The sequence below is a fragment of the Ambystoma mexicanum genome, chromosome 5p, assembly GCF_040938575.1.
Source record: "Ambystoma mexicanum isolate Mex_15411 chromosome 5p, UKY_AmexF1_1, whole genome shotgun sequence".
In the NCBI taxonomy this organism is placed as follows: domain Eukaryota; kingdom Metazoa; phylum Chordata; class Amphibia; order Caudata; family Ambystomatidae; genus Ambystoma; species Ambystoma mexicanum.
In genome coordinates, this window is record NC_090930.1 from 724781378 (window position 1) to 724802078 (window position 20701).

The following is a 20701-nucleotide window of genomic DNA, read 5'->3' on the forward strand; positions in this document are numbered from 1 at the left end:
GTAATTTCGCTCAGTTGTGAGCAGTCTGTTTAGAGTTGCTTTGTGATTCTCGTTGGGCTCCAGTTCATATCCCATACCAGGGCTTTTGCAAACAAATTGCGTTGTTCACCAAGTCCCACTCCGCACATAAAACTGTCTAAGGGGCTCCAAGTGCTTGTAAAATCACTTGCTTGTATTGCACAGATGCCAATCGTTGCAGATGTAATTTTCTATAGGAGTTTCTTCTCTCTCCACTCATCTCCCTAATAATATATCCAGAGGGGGTAACTTCTCACAGTTCTCAGAAGGCACCCTTTAGCAAGGTTGGAAATGGAATTATTACCTAAGAAGGGTAATAGTGGGACATGGCCCTGGGCATCTGGGAAAGGAACTGGGGAGCTCTGCAGAATCCCCCCAAATACAACCTCCAGGGGTTTGATCATGAAGTTGGTAGATTCCCTTTAATTCCAGAGTTTCCCCCAGTCTCCCTTAATCGTCCCTCCTGTGATTTTTATCAGAAATCCAAATTACCCCCTATCCAGCATTTCCCCAATAGGTTTCATTAATCCTTCAAAAAGAATGAAGAGATGATTAACCCAATGAACAACTATGGATACCAGCAATGAATTAAAGACACTGACAAATCCCAGGAGGTCATCACTGCTTCCGTAGGGGAGACCCTTCCCATGGGACCAGTGACTATCGTCATGGGAGAACACGCTACCCACATAACACGTAAACCTCTCCGTCACCCCTAAACTCTCCACCCCTACCTTCCTAACCAATATATTTCTACAGCACTCAGGAGGTAGAATTGACAGACGAGGAAAAGTGGAGGTAACGTCCATGAGGATCAGAGACAAGGCACTGCAAGTAGGAGGAAGCGTGGATCTGCAGTGATCACTCGGAAGAACCTGAAGGAGCGGTCTAGTCTACAACTAGAGACCATGTTGAAGACCGAAAAAACAGAAAGGGCTTAACTGAATCAGAGATTCTGCCTAGAGGCACCAGGATCGTGGCGGATGCTAGCTGCAAAGAGCAGCAGGAAACGACTAGGTTGGTGAGGAGCGGGGAGGACGCTGTCCTGCAAACCCAGCAAGAAGAGAAGAAGGCTGGCTGGGAAAGGCAACAAGGCACTGTAGGACCACGCAGCCCAACTCCGACAGTCTTGCCAAGCAGGGCAGGAGCTCTGGAGTCGCCTTGACAAGCCGAGAAGTGTCCCAGAGAGCCGGAGAGACACACCGGAAAGCCCCCACGGAGGACTACAGCCAGGACCCTAAATGTACTTGGGAGGCTGAATGTATAGTTGGGGAACCCCAGAGGATACAAGAAACCCAAAAGCATATATAACATAAGAAGTGGGAGAAAGAGAAAAGAGAAAATTGCTCAAGATAGCATAAAAAGAATAGGAGCTGGGACCCTTACCTGAAAAGGACTAATCACGGAGCAAGAAGACCTAATCTTCCTTGTGATAATACTTGGTTGGGGGGGGATGGGGAGTTGACTCGGAGTTGTCAAAGAAGAAGGGAAAAGGCAACAAGAACTGTGCAAATAATATATACGAAGACAGTACTTTGCAGGAGAGTAAACCAAGCCTGTTTAAACCCAAGAGACCGGGGAATGACAGGAACATGGTCTACCAAACGTTGCAATGCCTTGTCTGCCCATCAGGGTCAGGGACCCATCACTGCTTGAAGAAGTGAGACATTCCCCCACCAATTGTTGCTGTGAGAAGCTTCAGACCAAGGAAGACAGAGGAAGGGAGACATTCCCCAATAGTTGGAACTTAATTATGAGAACTTGCAAATCAATAACTGCCTTTCGTCCAGGGGGAGGGAGGCATTCCTCTGGACTACCAGATATTCTTTTGATTTAGTTTAGTGTAAAGTGAAGGGGACGGAGAGAGGATTCCGACATAGGACTGCGGACTATTAATTTGACATCTTGACTGAGACATTAGTATTTTGGTTGAGGCAGGGAAACCCCTCTTAAAACGTTAGGACAAGATCGGGTTTTCTTTTCATTCTGCCACTTGAATAAAAGTCTATAACAACCACTACAGCCCCTCCGTGTCAGAGTCTTACTTCTGCATCCTCACAACACATACACCAATATATTTACAATGTGTCACTTTCATAGTACAACACAAACCTGACACTTGTTACTTAAATGTTAAGTGTCATTATCACCCAGCTTAATGGAACACCTTTTCAAGTAGCTACTTCCACTCCACCACCTGGTCATACATTCAGAGGTAATACAATTTGAATGATTTCAATCAATCTCACTTACAATATTTGTCTCATCAACTATTCACTGCATGTTAATGGAAGATTAAAGTCCATGACACAGATCATTACATTCTTTTATCCAGAAAGAAATGTGTTTTACCTGATGGCCACTCTCTGTGGATACTTTCACAGTGTTCCCCCGTTTGCCTGAGATGTCCATGACTTGTGAATCAGTCAAGAAACTCTCGTCTGGCGTGGAATACCAGCCTTCATAGACTCCTTTATAAATAAAGCCTTTCCGACATAAAACTGCCCAAAAGTGTTCGACTGCCGTTTGGTGGCGCTCCTCTGTGGTCCTGATGTAATCAGTGTATGAGATAAGGATATGATTAAAGACATCCTTAAACTGTTCAGAAACCTCAGAGCAGAATACCAAAGGGTCTTTTCCAGCAGCAGCCGCAGCTTGTTGAATTTTCAATCCATGCTCATCCGTTCCTTTAAGAAAAAGGGAAATTAATATTTACATTGAGGAATATATATTATTTGCACCTAAAAGCACTTACTACAGGCACGTTATAAATGACTCATAAGTATGTGAAGCCTTTTACGGTTCTGCCCTTTTTTTAATTAAAATGTGTTTATTGGTAAAGTAGTGACTTCATCCAACATTATTACATTAGAAGTGTATACAATATCACAGTATATTTCACTTAATTGCTAAATATTCTCCAACGTGTTCTATGGACTTAAGGCTTACAACATACATTTTCAATGTACTCGTGCGTGGTTGAGGCCAGGAGTTAGGAGAAGAGGTCCGCCTACTCAGAGAGGAAGGAGGAGATTTGACCAGATGGGAGAAAGAAAGAGCGAGAGCGAGCGAGAGAGAGCGCGAGAGAGAGAGACTGCAGGCGAGGCATTCAAAAGAGGAGTAGGCCTGCGTAGGATTGACAGAGGCAGGGATCCACTCATGGAAGATGAGGGCTACACCCCCTCCGGAGCGGTTGGACTTGGGTGCAGAGAGGATCTTGTAGCAGTCGGGTAGGAGCGTGTCGAAGCTAGTGTTAGAGCTGGCTGTGAACCATGTCTCAGTGAGACCGAGGACATCAAGGTCAAGTTCTTCAAGAAGGCAGCAGATATCAGAGGAGTGTTTGACAGCAGAGCGAGAGTTAAGAGTGGCAATATGGATAAGGTTGCCATCCTTGAAGGACTTCCGGGGAGGGGTACAAATCAGAGGCACGCCCTTCGGAGGTGTAGAAGGAGCCCGAGAGGGGGCAGAGAGGGAAGGAGAAGGCAAGGTAGCAGAGGAGGAGGCAGAAGGGGGAGGCGAGGTAGTCATGGAAAAGAGAGGGGACAGCAGGAGAAGAAAGGAAGTTGATGAGGCGCGGGAAGCGTCTATCAAAGAGGTGAAGGTTGGCCTTAAGGCCTTGGACCAAGACGGTCCCATTAGAGTAAACATTAATGATGGCCTTAGAGGAATGAAAGGACAGGAGGGCGTCCCACCAGGTGCCACCATTAATGGGAGAGATAGAGAAAGGAGAGAGCACAGAGACCGTATGAAGAGTCCATAGATCAGGCAAAGGAACGACAGAGGATGTCGCCGAGAGGTTCCTTGGAGGCGGCACTGGTGTAGGTGTCAGAAATAGGAAGGCCTGGGTTGGAGACCAGGATGCCCTTTTTAAACTTCTTCCTACCAGATTTGGTGAGGCAAGCAGGATAGTCAATAGAGAAGCAGTTGGGAAAGATAGGAGAGAGAGAGCACCATAGAGTAGGTGGGAGAGGTGGAAGGGAGAGGGGGAAGACACTAGAAAGGACAACTAGAGCAGGCAGAACAGGACAGCGAGAGGCAAGCAGCTTGAGCAACGGAACAGGACGACACGGATGATTAACGAGATCACAAAATGCACATTTTAAGACCGGAGGGAAGACCTCTAAGTTTGAGAATCCTTTTTGTTTTAAAAGATTTATTTCAACATCACAAAAAACAAACGTCAGAAGTGAGCAATATATTGTCTAGACAAATAATGAACAGCCCATAAAAAAAAAACAGTTTTGTAGAGGAGAGAAACTAAAAAGAAAGGGAAAACAAGGAGGATAGAAGAAAGTAAGTTAGAAACCAGGAAAGGACAGAAAACCAGAAAGCAATTGGTTTACTTATGGAGCCATCAATGCAAAATCAATGAAACATTAAATCAAATGATTACAGATATGAATTTGCACAGCAATAGCAATTACAACAACAGAGACATCCCATTGTGTACAAAAAAGAAAATTCAACCGTAGGCCTCCAGGAATCTATTCCAAATATCCCAGAACTTCTCAACATCATCCGCGTCCTTGTAAATTGCCTTCTCATAAGTTGAAACAGTTAAAAGTTCATCCACCCATTTATCAATGTTAAAGGAGCAGCTCGACTTCATGCTGGCTCGGAGTATCCAAGTCGCCTGCCCAAAAGAGATGTCATCAACTCTTGAAACGTCCCCCAGAATCAGCAAGGTGGCAGAGAGGGGAATCTTACAGCTCAAAACCAGTCCCAACCGCTCACAAATGTTCTCCCAGAATATCTTTGTCTTAGGACAGAACCATATCAGATGACTGAGGGAACCTCTAGCTCCCTTACATTTCCAACAGAGTTCATTTTCCACGAGGTGCCTCTTAAACAATCTGACTGGAGTCCAATAGGACCTAAAGAGCAGTTTTGTTTGCAATGCTCTAAGACCCCAATCCAGACTTACCAACCGGGTCTTCTCACAGCAGCGCTGCCAGCAGATTTCGTCGATATCTTCTCCCAACTCCTCAGCCCCGATAACAGGCAGTTGCAAATCTTCCTTCCTAAATGATTTCAGAAATCCGTACATCGTAGCAGCAGGATGAGCAGCACTACCACATAACAGCAACATCGACCAGGCAGTATTTGGTTCCAACAAATCAACATCTCCAATGCAAGCAGTGACAATGCCTTTCAATTTTCTATACTCGGAGAATGAACAACCAGCCATATCATGAGTCCGACAGCTGTGCATACGGGATCCAGTTCCCTCCATCTATCAGGTCCCGGAGGTACTTTATTCCCGCCAGGAACTACTCTGGCCAAAACAAAACCTTCCCTTGACTCTTCAGAGCAGAATTCAACCAAATTGAGGCATCCACGTGTAGGTAAGGATCTGCCTTCATGCGCTTCGAGATATCACACCAGCAATCCCGAAGAAAACCAGTCAAAGGACTTGTTCCCATTGTGTTATTCTTCTTCGAAGTCAACAGAGCTCTAGGTTCCAACTGGGACACAGCGCCACATTCCCACATCACACACTGCGAACATTCATCGTACGGAACCAGGAATTGACAGAGATGTCGAGTTGAAAAAGAAAGACTGTATTCACTGAAGTTAGGTAAAATCATCCCACCTTTTTTTCAATGGTAGTTGTAGTTTCCATATAGCTAATCTGGGTGGTTTCCCATTCCAAATAAACTGTTGCATAAGTTTATCTATTGCTCTGAAAATATGACCAGGAACCTTGATGGGCAACATAGATAGCAAATAGTTCACTCGAGGAGCCAGGTTCATTTTAATGCAGTTAATTTTCCCCCCAAGGGGATAAATGTGAAAGTCCCCAACTGGCTATGTCGGATTTTAAGTGTTGAATGAGCATCCCAAAGTTCAAAGCTGGCAACTTCACCACGTCTGCACCAATCCAGATGCCCAAATATTTGATTCGATCACTACACCACCTGAATTGGAAATGTGCACAAGCATTAGGTAAACACAGATCATTGAGAGGCAAGATCTCAGACTTGCTCCAATTAATTTTATAGCCAGATACAACAGAGAATTCCTGAATGTCATGCATCAAATGCGGAATGCAATTAACTGGATACTGGAGTGCAACCAATAATTTATCAGCATATAACCAAAGCAGCAAATTTTCACGGTCATTTCCAATTATTGGCTTAAGGTTCACGTCCGCCTTCAGACAGAGCGCCAGCGGTTCCATAGACAGGATAAACAACAATGGAGAGAGAGAGGACAACCCTGTCTCGTGCCCCTGTGCAGAGTAAATGAATCAGAAATTAGGCCATTTGTGAGCACACTAGCTGATGGGCCGTTGTACAGAAGTTTTACCCACTGCTGATATGTCTCACCAAAGTGCATCTTCTTCAGGCAGGAGAACAAGGAGGCCCACTCCACTCGATCAAACGCCTTCTCAGCGTCTAAAGAAATGGCAGCAGTGGCTACACTCTGTCGATGACCATGTTCAAAAGACAACAGTAAACGGTGCATATTGTCAGCCACAGCCCTACCTGTAACAAATCCAACCTGATTTTTGTGAATTAGAGTTGTAATCACTGGTTCCAGTCGCATTGCCAGCATTTTTGCAAGTATTTTACAATCACAATTAATCAGGCTCATCGGTCTGTAGTTTTCACACCTTGTAGGGCACTTGCCTTTTTTCTTTAGTACAGTTATTAATGCATGCCGCATCATTCCGGCAACAAACCCGAACCAAAGGCCTCCTTATAGACATCACACAAAAGTTGTATAGCAGACTCTGGCAAAATTCTGTAAAACTCACTTGGAAGGCCATCCATACCCGGCGATTTACCCCCTGCAAGTTTCGAAATAGCCAATTTTATGTCATCCACTGTAAATTCTTCTTCAAGGCACTCCGATTGAACTTCTGAGAGCTGGGGTAGGTCACAAGAGTCAAGAAAATGTAAAATACCTGACTCATTACAGCCAAGGTCTGAGTCATAAAGTTTTGAGTAAAAGTCACGAAACAATTTATTTCTCTCTGCTTAGTCTCCATTCTACCATTTTGATTTGCAATTGCAGAAATGAAACGATCACCCTCCGCTACCTTCAATCTGTATGCCAGCAGCTTTCCAGCTCTTTCACCATTTTCAAAATAATTTATTTTTTGCCTAAAAAGAGCATAGTCCACTTGTTTTGAAATTATTTTATTTAGTTCAAACTTGGCTCTCCTCAGATCATTCTTAGTACCTTCATCCCTGCTACTCGCAAACAGTTTATCCAGTCTTTTTGCTTCATCGGAAAGTCTCTGGATTTCCTTTGCTCTCATTTTCCTTTGCTTACCAGTCCTATTAATAAGAAGACCACGGGCAAAGCACTTCAGCGCCTCCCACACTGAAGAGATTTTGACATCAGTTCTGTTGAACTGCACAAAGTTCTCAAGTTCACCTTTGATTTCATCCCTGATCACTTCACTTTTAAGAATAGAAGAGTTCATCCTCCATCGTGGTGATTTTATCAAAGTGTATTGTAAAGAGAGGCTCAGAGACACAGGCGCATGATCTGACAGCGCAATAAGTCCGATTTTAGAATCATAACAACGGGAAGTTATCTGCCCGTTACACTTACGGCTTCCCCGCGTGCCTCCTTGCAGAATACGACTTCTTTACAAGCTCCTCTGTGGACCAGATACAGGCTGCCATGGCGCCTGTACAAACTACGACGGACTCCGGGTCAGCTGACACGTCCTGTACGTGGAAGACGTACGGCAAGACACGGCCCCTTGCGACTATAAAACCACCGTCTTTCAAGGGGCTCGTTGCTGCTAATTCGCGTTACAAGCTACACGCGGTTACTGTCAGAAAGCACCAAAGTATTAACTGAAAAGGATACGGTACTTAAAAGGATACAGGTGGTAGGGTCTTCCGGATCCCTGTTCACGCGTTTTGATAGTTGTGAAGTCAAGTTAAGACCTTCCAAATGATACAACTCTCTGACTGGTAAAACAGGCAGAGCGATGGATCACTGGAAAGGGCGTGGGTAAGGTATAAGAAGTCAGCCTAGAACAAAATAAAGTATCATGAATAACTGCCCCGACCTGGGTATGGTGGAATAGGAAATGTCATGAATGTACACACTGACCTTGAGTCTAGGGCAGATGAATCCAGCAGAGTCTCTTGAGGAATCCAAGGTAGAACAAACGACAAGGAAGGGAAGATTAGTAAGGGAGACTTATCCCGAACGGAACGAGGCTCACGCTAGATACCGGGTTGAATGCACCACAGGATAGCGTCCAAAGTACTGTTCACTGTCGCCTTCCAATTATCCTTGATAAGTTTCCTTCCCACGTAGTGTAAAGTATAGAAATGAATCAATCCCCCTGTTAACAACACAGGTGCAGGAGTTGGAAATAGAGCTCCTTTTAAGGTATAAACAAAGTACACGCGGTTCTGGACAGCCGCGAAGAAAAGAGCGTGTGCGTGTGGATTTACACGCGATTAGGATTCACGCAGTCCAGGCCAGCAGCGCTTGAAGACAACATATGCGTGTGGATTTTACACGCGAGCAGGATTCACGCAGTCCAGGCCAGCAGCGCTTGAAGATAGCGTGCGCGTGTGGATTTACACCCGAACAGGATTCACGCAGCCCAGGCCAGCCGCGTTTGAAGATAGCGTGCGCGTGTGGATTTACACGCGAACAGGATTCACGCAGTCCAGGCCAGCAGCGCTTGAAGATAGCGTGCACGTGTGGATTTACACGCGAACAGGATTCACGCAGCCCAGGCCAGCCGTGTTTGAAGATAGCGTGCGCGTGTGGATTTACACGCGAACAGGATTCACGCAGCCCAGGCCAGCCGCGTTTGAAGATAGCGTGCGCGTGTGGATTTACACGCGAACAAGATTCACGCCGCCCAGGCCAGCCGCGTTTGAAGATAGCGTGCGCGTGTGGATTTACACGCGAACAGGATTCACGCAGCCCAGGCCAGCGGCGCTTGAAGATAGCGTGCGCGTGTGGAATTACACGCAACCAAACAGCTCCAGGAATCAGCGTGTGGCGGAAAACACGCTATAGAAGGCCAAAAGTTAGCTGTAGTAACCTGCAAGGATGCAGACCGGAGGATCAGCTACACAACGCCAAATGATTCGATCAGAAGCAGCGAGTGAAGTTTCCACGCTGCTTAAATACGTCATGCCGTAGTTCACGTGACGAAGCAGAATACACGTGATGTTAGCGATGTGAAAAGTGCAAACGTCGTTTTCCTGGCAAGGTGTCGAACAACCGCCATTTGGAATAGAACGGTCTAGCTGATCTACGAGCGTGGGAGGTAGGACCACGTCCAGCATGCATGACAGTTACGTACGTCACTTCTTCGTGTCTTCTCCACACGATTCCTCATCTAACTCCTGGTTTTGACCCCTGCCTGACTACTGGATTGGCTTGTCTCCTCCTTTATTACTGTCGTGCTCGTCTGTTTTTTTGACTCGGAACGTTACTGGATCCGGCTGTCACGATGCCCGCTCCCGGGGAGCCGGCTCAGGCCCTGCGTCCCCGAAAGCGGACATCAAGTCCCCGGGGAAGGTCCCAGCAACCCCTTTTAGGGGCCCTTTGGACAGCGTCCTGGCGCCTATGGCGCCAGGCTCATAGAAAACGTCAGTCCTGGCGCCATAGGCATTTTCGGACCCCAGCCCCTAAGGGGAAAAAAGACATCAGCGTTAATGAGTGAATGAAAAGACATTACCAAAACACTCATTAAAGACTTACCTGATTTCCACAAGGATTTCACCGCTCACCTCGGGTCGGTGCCTGTTCCCCGGCATTCCGTACCCCGGCCCCTATGGGGAAAAAGACACTAGCATTAGAACATTAATGCATGGACACAAGGGGAACCACTTATAGAAAACTTACCTGGAAGCCAAGCAAGTTTGGTTCTCACCCATCCGAAAATCCAGTGACGTAACTGGATACCAACGCGCCCCTGCATCAGAAGCAGGATGGAGAGCTCGTCCTTCCAGAACCTAAGGTGAGACGCTACGGGGAAGCACAGAAGGGTTTTGAGGAGGGTGAGAGGGGTAAGTGGGAGGCTGATTGCATTACCCCGCAGACAGTTAACCCCATATTCTCACCTACAGAAGGATACTTCTGCGAGTCAGACAAGCCAGATCTGGGGCCCGGTCCAGTCCGTCTTCCGAACCCTGCGCATCACCTTAGACGAGGTCACAGCAGCGCGAACCAGGCCAGCGCCCCCGTGGGAGTCAGGTGAGCGTTACACCGGCTCCCTTCTTTCTCTTGCGGTACTTCATTCCAGGTTGCCGCTTCTGCACACGGAACCAAAGCAGAGGACTTGCTGTCAACTATCCGGAACTTTTTCTACACCTACTCTGGATGCATGTGTGCTCAGTTACATACTTAATTGGCAAATCCCGTCTCTGCTACTATTTTCTCTCCACTACTTGTTTGGATATTTGTCTCCTGCTGGATTCTGGGACATTGAGTGACTATCCTGTGAACTTGTCTTCAAGTGCATATAAACGCTCTGCTGAAACTGCACTAACCCGGCACTAGTGTGACCCTCGTGCTGTCCAGGGCTACTTCCCTATACTAACATTCCTGTTTGTTATTTTCTCCTTTCGTTGTCTTCTGTGTCCTGGATTCCTTTCCTCAAAATATCCTTATTCAGGTTAGTTGTTACCAATTATATATATAAGTTGGGACTGATGCTTTAAAAGGCTCTTTAGAGCATTCCCACTCATTTTGTGTTATATTGCTTGTAGATCCACCCCGGGGAAGCTCCACTCCAATATTTATCTAGGTAGTTTCCCAGTAAATTCAACTGTTCTGATTACTTGCCTCAACTTCAACACGGTCTAATATCTTTGTATTCCTTTGCAGCATTGGTATTGGCGGTGTGTGTTCTCCCCGCTCTTTTATTCAATTGACACCTCTGTCTGTCCCAACTGAAACAGCAGAGAGGTACATTGTAGAAAAGAGCCCCTCTTTGAAGAAGCCTGAGTCTTGTACTCAGGGGAGCTGGGATGGAAGGCTGAATATCGATTCTTGTACCATCATCTCCAAGGTCACTCCTCCGCATCTTCGGCCTATTTCGGAGTGGTGAGTAACACTGCCCTGAAGTTAAGACAAAGTCAACGCGGGAGTACGTATTGTGACACTGAGAATGAAATGTATAGTCCCTTTCACACGGGTGCTCCAGTCGCCATATATCTGCCAGAGCAAACTCCTTCATGAGATCACCCAAAGATCTCTTACTTTTCTTAGAGTTTCTCGAGCAGTCCCCATTTGAGCGATCTAGAGCAGGGTCCAACACCAAGTTGAAATCACCAGCCAGTACAATTGAGTCCACATTAAAGCTTTGAATCCATGAGCTTCCATGAGCTGCAAGCTCATGGAAGAAAACTAGCTCGTCCAGGTTTGGTGCATACACATTACATATAAGTAGCTTAGAATCCTGAACGCTGAGCAAGACACAGATGACTCTCCCCTCTTTATCAGATTTACTAGAGAGGATAGATATGGGCAGATTCTTCTTAATCAGTCGAGAAACTCCCCTTTTACTGGACGTATAAGTAGAAAAAAAAGGTTTCACCAGCCCAGCCTCGCTTCATTTTTCAGATTCAAGGTCAGTAAGATGAGTCTCTTGGAAGAGTGCAATATCCCAACAATTTGCCCTTAAGTATGATAGCACTTTAGTTCTCTTGGTGACAGTCTTAAGTCCATTCACGGTCCATGAGATAATGTTGAGATGATCCACAACTCTAGTGTTCATAATGACAAGTCTTTTACAGTTTCTGAAATAAGTTCTCTGGTTAGACAAGTATAGCAAAGTAGGTTGAAAGAAAAGAAAGAGCAAAAGGGAAAGTAAAAGGAAAAGGCAGTAACCCATGTCCCGAAGGACAAAATGCTACCAGAAAAGCAGTATATAAGCCACCAATAGATGACGCACTGCAAAGAGACAGCAACAAGTCAGCACTTCTAAAATAGTACTCCAAAGTAACTCTAAGTGAGTAAAAAAGCAAAAGACCATAAATCCCCCCCCACCCTATCAATATAAAGCATTGACGATAAATGAAGCATACATGGCCAAAATATCATCACTCCCCGCCATCAGGCGCACATAACCAAAGTATCACCACTTCCCGCCATAGGCAAACGACCAAACATGTACTACAACACAACAAACAATTAACCGCAAGTGCAATAAGGACACACTAAAAAAGTCAAGCATTGAAGACCATGCACTTTGACACATCATTCATACAATATCCACACGTACGTCAGTGAGAATCACAAATATCAATAATAAAGGCAAACATTCCAACGTAGTACAGAACAGCGTGGAATACGCTCAGTAGTAAAGCACCAAAAATAATCCCCCATAAACAAAGGAGCCCACAATATCAGACAAGTTACACCAAACCAACCCTTGAAATGCCGCCCCAGAATACACAGTGCGTGCATAGTCTTCGGGAATAGGTAAGGCGATCTCAGTCCACGTCCCGGCCACACATGCATCTAACAAGACAGACACCTATAGTGAAAGTCATCCCACAAAGAAATAGACCACATATAGGAAACACCATATAATACCACAAAACCACTAGTGCCCGTCATGAAACAAAGCAACACCCAACACTTAGGACAGCCAGAGATTCTCGCGACATAACTACATAACTACAAGAGGGGCGAACAACATGGGATTTCACAGTACCACCAATACCAGATCTGAAACCCCTCCTACAGCTAGAAAGTAGACATTCAACTCAACCCCCTCCTGAACAACTATATACTGGTTGAGCACGCACATGAAATCAGTTGCAAAGACACAACACTCACATCACTTCTGAGTAGTCTATGCACAAGAAAAGGGTTCTAATGTAGCAACAACCCTTCAGGCAAGGCGATCAAAAATAAAAATGAGCTCAACTGCGTGCAGCAAATGGTACCACTCCAACAGGATATATTTTCTTCAAAAAAGAAGGTATGTTGATATGTGTCTGAAAACCGACGGATTCCTATGACAAAGGGTATATCTGTTACTCCAAAATTCTCTTATAAACCTTAAAACATCTTTTTATTAAACTCGTAGATAATAAAAATGATCACATTACATAAAAGCTCCATGAAAAAGCACCATGACAAACCATGTAAAACAAATTTTTACACAAAACAAAAGAAAGACAAGAATATATAAATATTGTGGGTTAAATCACTTGATCACTCGATCAACAGCATGTGAAACTTCACATTGGAGTTGTATTTCCTTTTTTACACACTGATATTTAGATTGTTTACTAGACCCAACTAGTTTTCTGTCCCTAAACACACAATCGATGTAGGACATTCATCAGGGGTATTTTGTTGCTTGTGTTCTATGGTGGTGATAGAGTCTTCTTTCCTACCACTTTTCTCTTTGTCAGGTATATTTCAGTGGTTTGCGAACCCTGTGGGTTAAAGACAACCTATTAGGGTTTTTTTTATATTTATTGGCACATATCTACTATCATTAATTTCTTATAAATAGACTAAGATAGTGACACCCCCGATCCACCTAGGGGGACTAGTATGCTTATCTCTTACATACCTTCCAAACTGTGGTGACTAAGTTCCACAGGCGGCGGATTTACCACCCAATGGTAAATAAAATGGGACAAAGATTTCCATTTCTTTGGGAATATCTCTCCAGATGTATTCTATTCTGTAAAATAGGGTAAATACAAAGGATACTGTTTTAGAAACGGAGACTATATGTTGAGACCATGGAGTTCTTTTATCACCACCATCACCTCCAACAGGAGTCATATCAATACAACAACTTAATAGATCTCCTAATAGTGACAAAAGTGATGATATTAACTGTGCCACTATGGTCAATTACAGTCCCAGAATCCTCAAATTCACCACACATATAAACCCCCAAATCAGAAGTGCAGACCTGAAGAAACAAACCCACCTCCATGTGACAGTTAGATCTTGTTTGTAGACTGAACCCCACCATGCATTTTCAGACATTTACCCACACTACACCAGAGTCACGCACCCACAGCAGAATGGCTGTCAAACAGACACAGGCATTCATACATTTGAAACCCTAACACTAGACCTATTATTAACTGTGTGTCCTGGTGTTTATCGTTACTAAATGGACGGCACTCAAAAGACAAATCATGTGCCCAGTGTAGGTCAAATAGCATATTGAGATAAGCCTTAATAAGGACACACGCCTTACCCACCATCATTGTTATCCTCAAGCACATCATGCATTCGGTTCGACCTCTACATCACAAATGATTAAGTGGAGCAAGAAATTTCAACAAGCTGGACAGCCGTGGAAATAATGTAGAAAACAGTACCATACGTACTGTGGGATCCAGAAAACCCAGATAATGAAACCGTAGCTGCACTATCATGCACACAAATGAGTCATTGCATTCCAACATGACCAATGCCATATGGGCACAATCTCCAAGCCCATTACAGCTACTAGAAAATCAGCTAAACGCTTCACACACAGCCAGTCTGCACGCGCAGGTGGGATTTCCCTTCTCGTTATCCTTCTATTTACAGTCCACCCCTCTCAGCAAGTAAAATATTGAACCACATGCACATTTGTTCTAGTTATGAAAAAAAATAAGAAAATAATGCATCAATATTGCAAACCTCCTTGAATAGCGGGAGAAAGGCCTAGGTTTCACAATGCAATTTTGTATGATACTCGGCAGTCACATTTCCTCCCATAGGTCAGCTATTGTTTTTACAATTCAGGCGCAACTTAAGAAAGCCCCTTCAGGCATGTCATACCGTTGGCGCCATTCCTGGAATGGTAGCAATTTCCTTTCTTCATAGAGATCCCCCATTTTCGTACACCCTTTGCTTCGTAGTTTAGCCCAGTCGAGGTAAGTCAGTATCCCCCTGATCACAAGATCAAAGCTCAATGGTAGATCCAGACTATACAGATGGGAGTTGTAGTTTCCCTAATACCCGTTTCCAGATTTCCCTTGGTACTGCATAGATCCCACTCTTTCCCCTAGTTGCCATTGGGTCCCTTAGTAATTCAATCCCTTTCCTTCTGGTGTACCCACTCAGTTGGAAACTGTTTGCAGTTGAGCCGCTGCATAGTATACCTCGTAATCAGGCAATGTCAGTCCCCCTTCGGTGTGTGGCCTTCAGTCCTGCCCTGGATCAGGATAAGGCATCTAGAGAAATTCTGAAGCGCTGACGATTTGGCAAATTTCTGATTAAGCATCTATGACCATTTGCCGTGTCATTGGTAACATAAATGTGTGCAGCTGGTGTAATTGTCTCATGGTAGTTGCATCCTAGCAATAGGTGTGGTGCTGAAGATATCAGTTGTATGTGTGCAGTCTGGTGGGTGGACGCCCGGACTGGGTTCTGGCTGCATTTAGGCCTGAACGCATATGTGAGCAACAAGACCAGATTGTGCTTGGCTAGCTGCGTTTTATTAGGGTGATGAGGTGTTCATGGGGTCGTATTTGTATGTGAACAGCTAGGCCGAATTAATCAGGGGTATAGCTGTGTTCTATTTGAATGATGATGCATAGTAGAGAGTAAGCATAGTGGTGTGATATGGTGGTCATCTTTAAAGCGTCCGAGACCAGGCACGTGAACAGGATGGTGGGAACATAGCGACAGACACTTAAGGACAGGGGGCGAGAAGCGTATACAGGGGGATACAGATATATAGGGCGATAGAGATATATGGCAAAGGAAGGGGGATACAGATATGTAGCAGCAGCATGGGGGAAAGGGGGGACAGGGTGCAAAGTGATACAACATGTGGGGCGAATTCCATCAAATTTTGCTCATTCCATCATGCCCCATACATTCCGTGCACTCCGTCCATTCGTTCTACTTCATCCACTCCATATGTTAAATCTAATTCATCGATTCCATAGACTATCCCATTCCACCCACTCTATGCATTCCATCTATTCCACCAACTCTATCCATTCCACCTATTCCATCCACTCTATTCATTCCAACTATTCCATCCACACTATCCATCTATTATCTAGTCTATCCATTGTGCCCCATTCATCCATTCTGTCCCATTCATCCATTCAAACTGTTCCAGTTGATCTATTCCATCAACTCCATCAACTCCATCTATTACACCTGTTCCATCTATTCCGTCCACTCTAACCATTCCATCAACTCCATCTATTCCATCTGCGTGTCCAATCGTGAGCCTTGAGTGCCCATGGTGCATTGGCCAGAGCAGTGGTATGTAAGTTGGTTTGCAATGTGTAGAGTTCCGTTGTTTGAGGTCTGGTAAGGATGAATTCTAAATTGCTATGTGCAAGAGGCATAGTTTGTCTTTGTATAGTTTGTTTTATTTTTTTATTTTTAGTTGTGTATAGCCGACATCCGACTTTTACACATTTCTTCATAACAAGCATCTGATAAATAAAAAAAATCAAATGAATACATATATGAATCAATTCTATAAAACCAAATTCATTCAAAACCCTCTGCAATTCCAAAGCCAAAAACCTTTCATTACCGGCTGAATCAGTGTCAAAAATCAGTGTCTAACCAACTCATTTTGTCCAAAAAACGTGAAAAATATCAAATTCTTACAGACCCATTTTCATCACATAAGATGCAAACATGCTTCAGATTCCAAATTGCGGAGCGTCCACAACGATCACAATTTCCATCAATTGCATGATCTTTACTTCGAATACTCCTCAATTCTTCAGTCTGATTTATATTAAGTCTAAATCGCAAAGATTCCATTCTCCACCTTGGGTTTGGAAATCATTCTCGATTAGGACAGAAAATAGCCTCTATGTTTGTCCATTACTGGGAATGACCTAAAAAATAAAAAGTGACTTGCTTATCCTCGCCTTGGTCTCAATTCAATCTCTAGTCATTATTTCACTTTTTACTTTCAAAGAGTTCTCAAACAATTTACACACTGTTTGGTCACATTTTTCCAGAATTTCCAAAGCGTCATTCCTTGGAGCAAAGCGTGCCCCACTCTTTATCGTTCCAAATGAACTCCCATAGCCACATATAGCGAGTTCTGTTTCAGAGCCAAAATTGCACTATAAAGTGACAACCTTTCAGTCCACGTGTGCTCGCATCGACTGGAGGCTCAATTCATACCTTAAATGCGCAAAGGGCAAGGACATGGGGATGCCCAATATGTTCCTCCATAGAACACACTCGAGATGACTTTTCCTTTATAAAGTTTTGCTTAAAGGAAGCAGGGAGAACCTACAAGTAGAGTTCAAGATTTCTCATTCGACTATGTAGGCGCAATTATTTCTCCTCTACATAACCTTCCACCCTTCTCAATGATGGGCTCGCTCTCACATGCATTCCAAAATATAGAATTTCATTTACCCTTGGGAGTGTATGGTTAGTTAATTTCCACTCATAGTTGGAGCTCTTTTTCCGGTGATTACTAAACACCAGTATGTGTGATTTTGCTGGATTCACCAAAAGATTATTTAAAAAAGCATAGTTATCGAAAGCTGCGAGTAGGCGTTGGGGGCCTATGGGCGTATAGTCTAGGACTAGATCATCCGCATATGCCAACCAATTAATCACACAATCGCTAATCTATCGATAAAGTATTTCCTAGATCAGCTATGTAGAGGTTAAAGAGACATGGAGCAAAAATGAATCCCTGCCTCACCCCATGTTCAGTAGAAATGCAGGACGATAGATGCTCAAGTCCATCCAGTCGTACCTGCACACAAGTGTTTTCATGCAGGTAAATAATGATGACTGATAGGCCTTCCGGACATCCCATCTCTGGAGTTTTTAACCACATTTTACCTCCATTGACCGCATCAATTGCCTTAGGTCATTTCAGCTATATAGAGGGGGACCGTTTTTTCGCCATGATTTTCCGTTAGTGATGTTTATTACTAACCCATTCAAAGTTGTTGAAAGGCCCTTACTAAACCCAATCTGGCGTTTTGATAAAATCCCCCACTCTCCGCCCAGACCCCAGTTCCTTCAGAATTATTCCAGCAGAGAAGATTTTAAGGTCAGCATCCAAAAGGGCATCGGACGACAGTTCACAGGATCGGTCCAATTGCCCTTTTTATAAACATAGGGACTAAGACAGCACACTTCCAGGAATGCGGGCACTCGCAAGTCTTCAAGATCCTCTTAAATAATAAATGACAATATCTCGGGCCAAGTTACAGCATCTTTAAAGAAGCGATTAGTGAGCCCATTTGGGTCCGGAGCCCTTGACCTTCAGGCTCGCATTATTAAATCCTTCACACCCTCTTGATGAATGGAAAGGGTTCATTCTACCTTTTTTGAATTTCCTATTCTCATGGGATTCCGTTCTTTAAATGTTTCACTCAAATAATTCGACCAGACTGCTTCTGGGACCACATTACTCGGCAAATAGGATTGAGAGGGCAATTGGTTATTAATCATACAAAACTCCTAGAATTTCCACCAGTAACCGCCTCCAATGTTTCTTGGCCATCTAAAACATTGCAGAGAAATCGGATTTGCTTACACCAATTCTAATAGGAAATGCACAGCTTCTTCTCCAGAATAAATTCAGATGCTGTGATGTGTAAAGTTTTAAGAATACGGATCTCATTTCTGAGCTTTTGTTTTCCCCTTTCCAGAGTTTCCACATCAAAACTGTGCTCATGCCTACGGGCTTTCTGTCATCTATTTATTAGTGGCTGGTCCAAATCCCACAGAAAATCAACAAAACCCACAGGCAAACACCACTTCTCCAAGTCCTTCCCCGCCGAGGTATTTAATATCTGCAGAAGTTTTTATTCAGCCTTGTACCATCATTCCTGTATTGTCTTAGCCTATTTTTAGCCGGGTTTAGCTGCAGTCCCAACAATACACCTTTACTCGTGGCTGATTTTCCAAAGCAAAGGAAGCAAACGGGGGGATTATGGTCGCTCGAGTTCATACATTTTCCACAAAAGTTTTCACAGGAGACAAAAAGATCAGCAGACAGCATCAGATAATTATAGAAACAGTTATTCTTCCAGGTCCATGCTGGAGTTAAATCCCCCCCTAATGTTTCCATTCTCCAATTTTAAATTCCAATTTGATAGCAGTTTCAACCAATGCTTACCATCCTTATGAAAACAATGTGAATTTAAATAACAGGCTAACAATATGCTATCCTCCCCAAATATGGAGTTTACCATTGTCAGAGTTGAGGGGTCTAAATAAGACGATAAACTGGCTCTAGCGGGGTTCCAATATAAATTCATCACCAACTTCAAATAATTCCTTCTAAGGAGCAACCTTGCAACCATGATTTCTTCTATCTCATTGCTTAGAAGTTATAAATGTAATATTGATGAATTACGGGCAGCTTATTTGAACTACAGCCATTTGGGTGCGTAGCTAATTGTTCAAACATCTCAAAGCCATCAATTTTGAAGCCACGTTTCCTGTAAGAGAACTAAATCAGGATTGCAAAAGATGTATTCCCTTGTGGATTGGAACCCTGCATGTTCCAGAACAGCACATTCTACATAGGCTGCACTAAATCAACTTGTCACTTTCACTTCACTAGGTTTTTGGAATATCAGAGTCAAAATGTCTGGCAGAAGAGACCAGATCTTAGAGTTACACTGATGAGCCGTTGGTAATACTCCCTGGGCTCACTCCATTTTCACCTTAAAACATTGACTGCAGGTTCGCCTCTCGACCATTGCTCTTTTTAATCTCATTCCCAGTTGGCTTTTTTTTTTTTTTAACTCAAGAACTGGCAGAAAGGTCACAATTTCAATTCCACGCATTCTCAATTCCATTGCAGAATCTAATAATGCAGTCACTCCCCACCTGTACTTCAAAGCCATTTCCACTATGTCTGTTGACTCTTGGTATGGAAAACATACATATTCAATATCATAAGATATAAACAAGCACAAGCCTGGAATTTCCCTCAGAATGGATAGAATCTCACCATGATTTAATGCATTAGAAGCAGCCTCTTTGTTTATTCGTCTCAACCAGACTTTAGGTGCTGCAAAAGGCTTCAATGCTTGAGAATTTGACTGCCCCTAAATTTTCACTTTATCTAGATATCCGCTGAACTTCGTCTTTCACCTGAGCTTGCTCTCCTCCTTCCATTGCCAATCCCTCCTCTTGTTGGAGGGCAATTTCAGATACTTGCATCTTTTCAGTTGAGCTTATTAAAATGGCTCCCGCCGCTGTAGAGGGTATTGGCACAGTATTCCTAGGTGCAACTTCCTGAGGATTGCTATTTTTTTTATAAACAACCAGATTCATTCTACTTCTGTAAACAATGGGTTCCCATGTCACTACTTGTGTAGACGGTTTTTCGTTTGTACACCGACACAGTATGTGACCTCCAGCAGCATCCGGCACAGACAAACCTCGAGCCTCCACACATTGAGTAACTGACAATATTAGAATCTTCATTGGCAGGAAATTGCTCTGCCGGACTCATCGTTTCTATACCACAGGTCTTTAACTTAGCATTGACTTTGCCAGCTTTTTCTTTCAATTCAGACTCCTCACAGATTTTATTCAAAGCTTGGAAGAATTTCTGCTTCCCCGGCTTCTTAAACCTTCCTTTTCAACCCCTTTTGGGCCCTTCTTCCCATGTTTGGGTTTCCGACTCCACAGTCTTTTTATCTTTTTTTTTGATTTACTTATATTTGTGGAAATCTTTATTTGCGCACTTCAGGTTATCTGATGAACACTGACCAATAGATCTCCTTCCCAGATCTAT

The 20701-nt window shown here is 43.8% G+C and overlaps 1 protein-coding gene across 1 annotated transcript in view; it reads right to left on the reverse strand.

Moving 5' to 3' along the window:
* MARS2 (methionyl-tRNA synthetase 2, mitochondrial) overlaps positions 1-20701 on the reverse strand; it is a 179048-nt gene that overhangs the window by 93934 nt on the left and 64413 nt on the right. The window contains exon 2 of the mRNA XM_069613097.1: positions 2371-2705. Coding sequence (XP_069469198.1) covers positions 2371-2705 — 335 coding nt within the window. The remainder of the gene's footprint in view (positions 1-2370; positions 2706-20701) is intronic.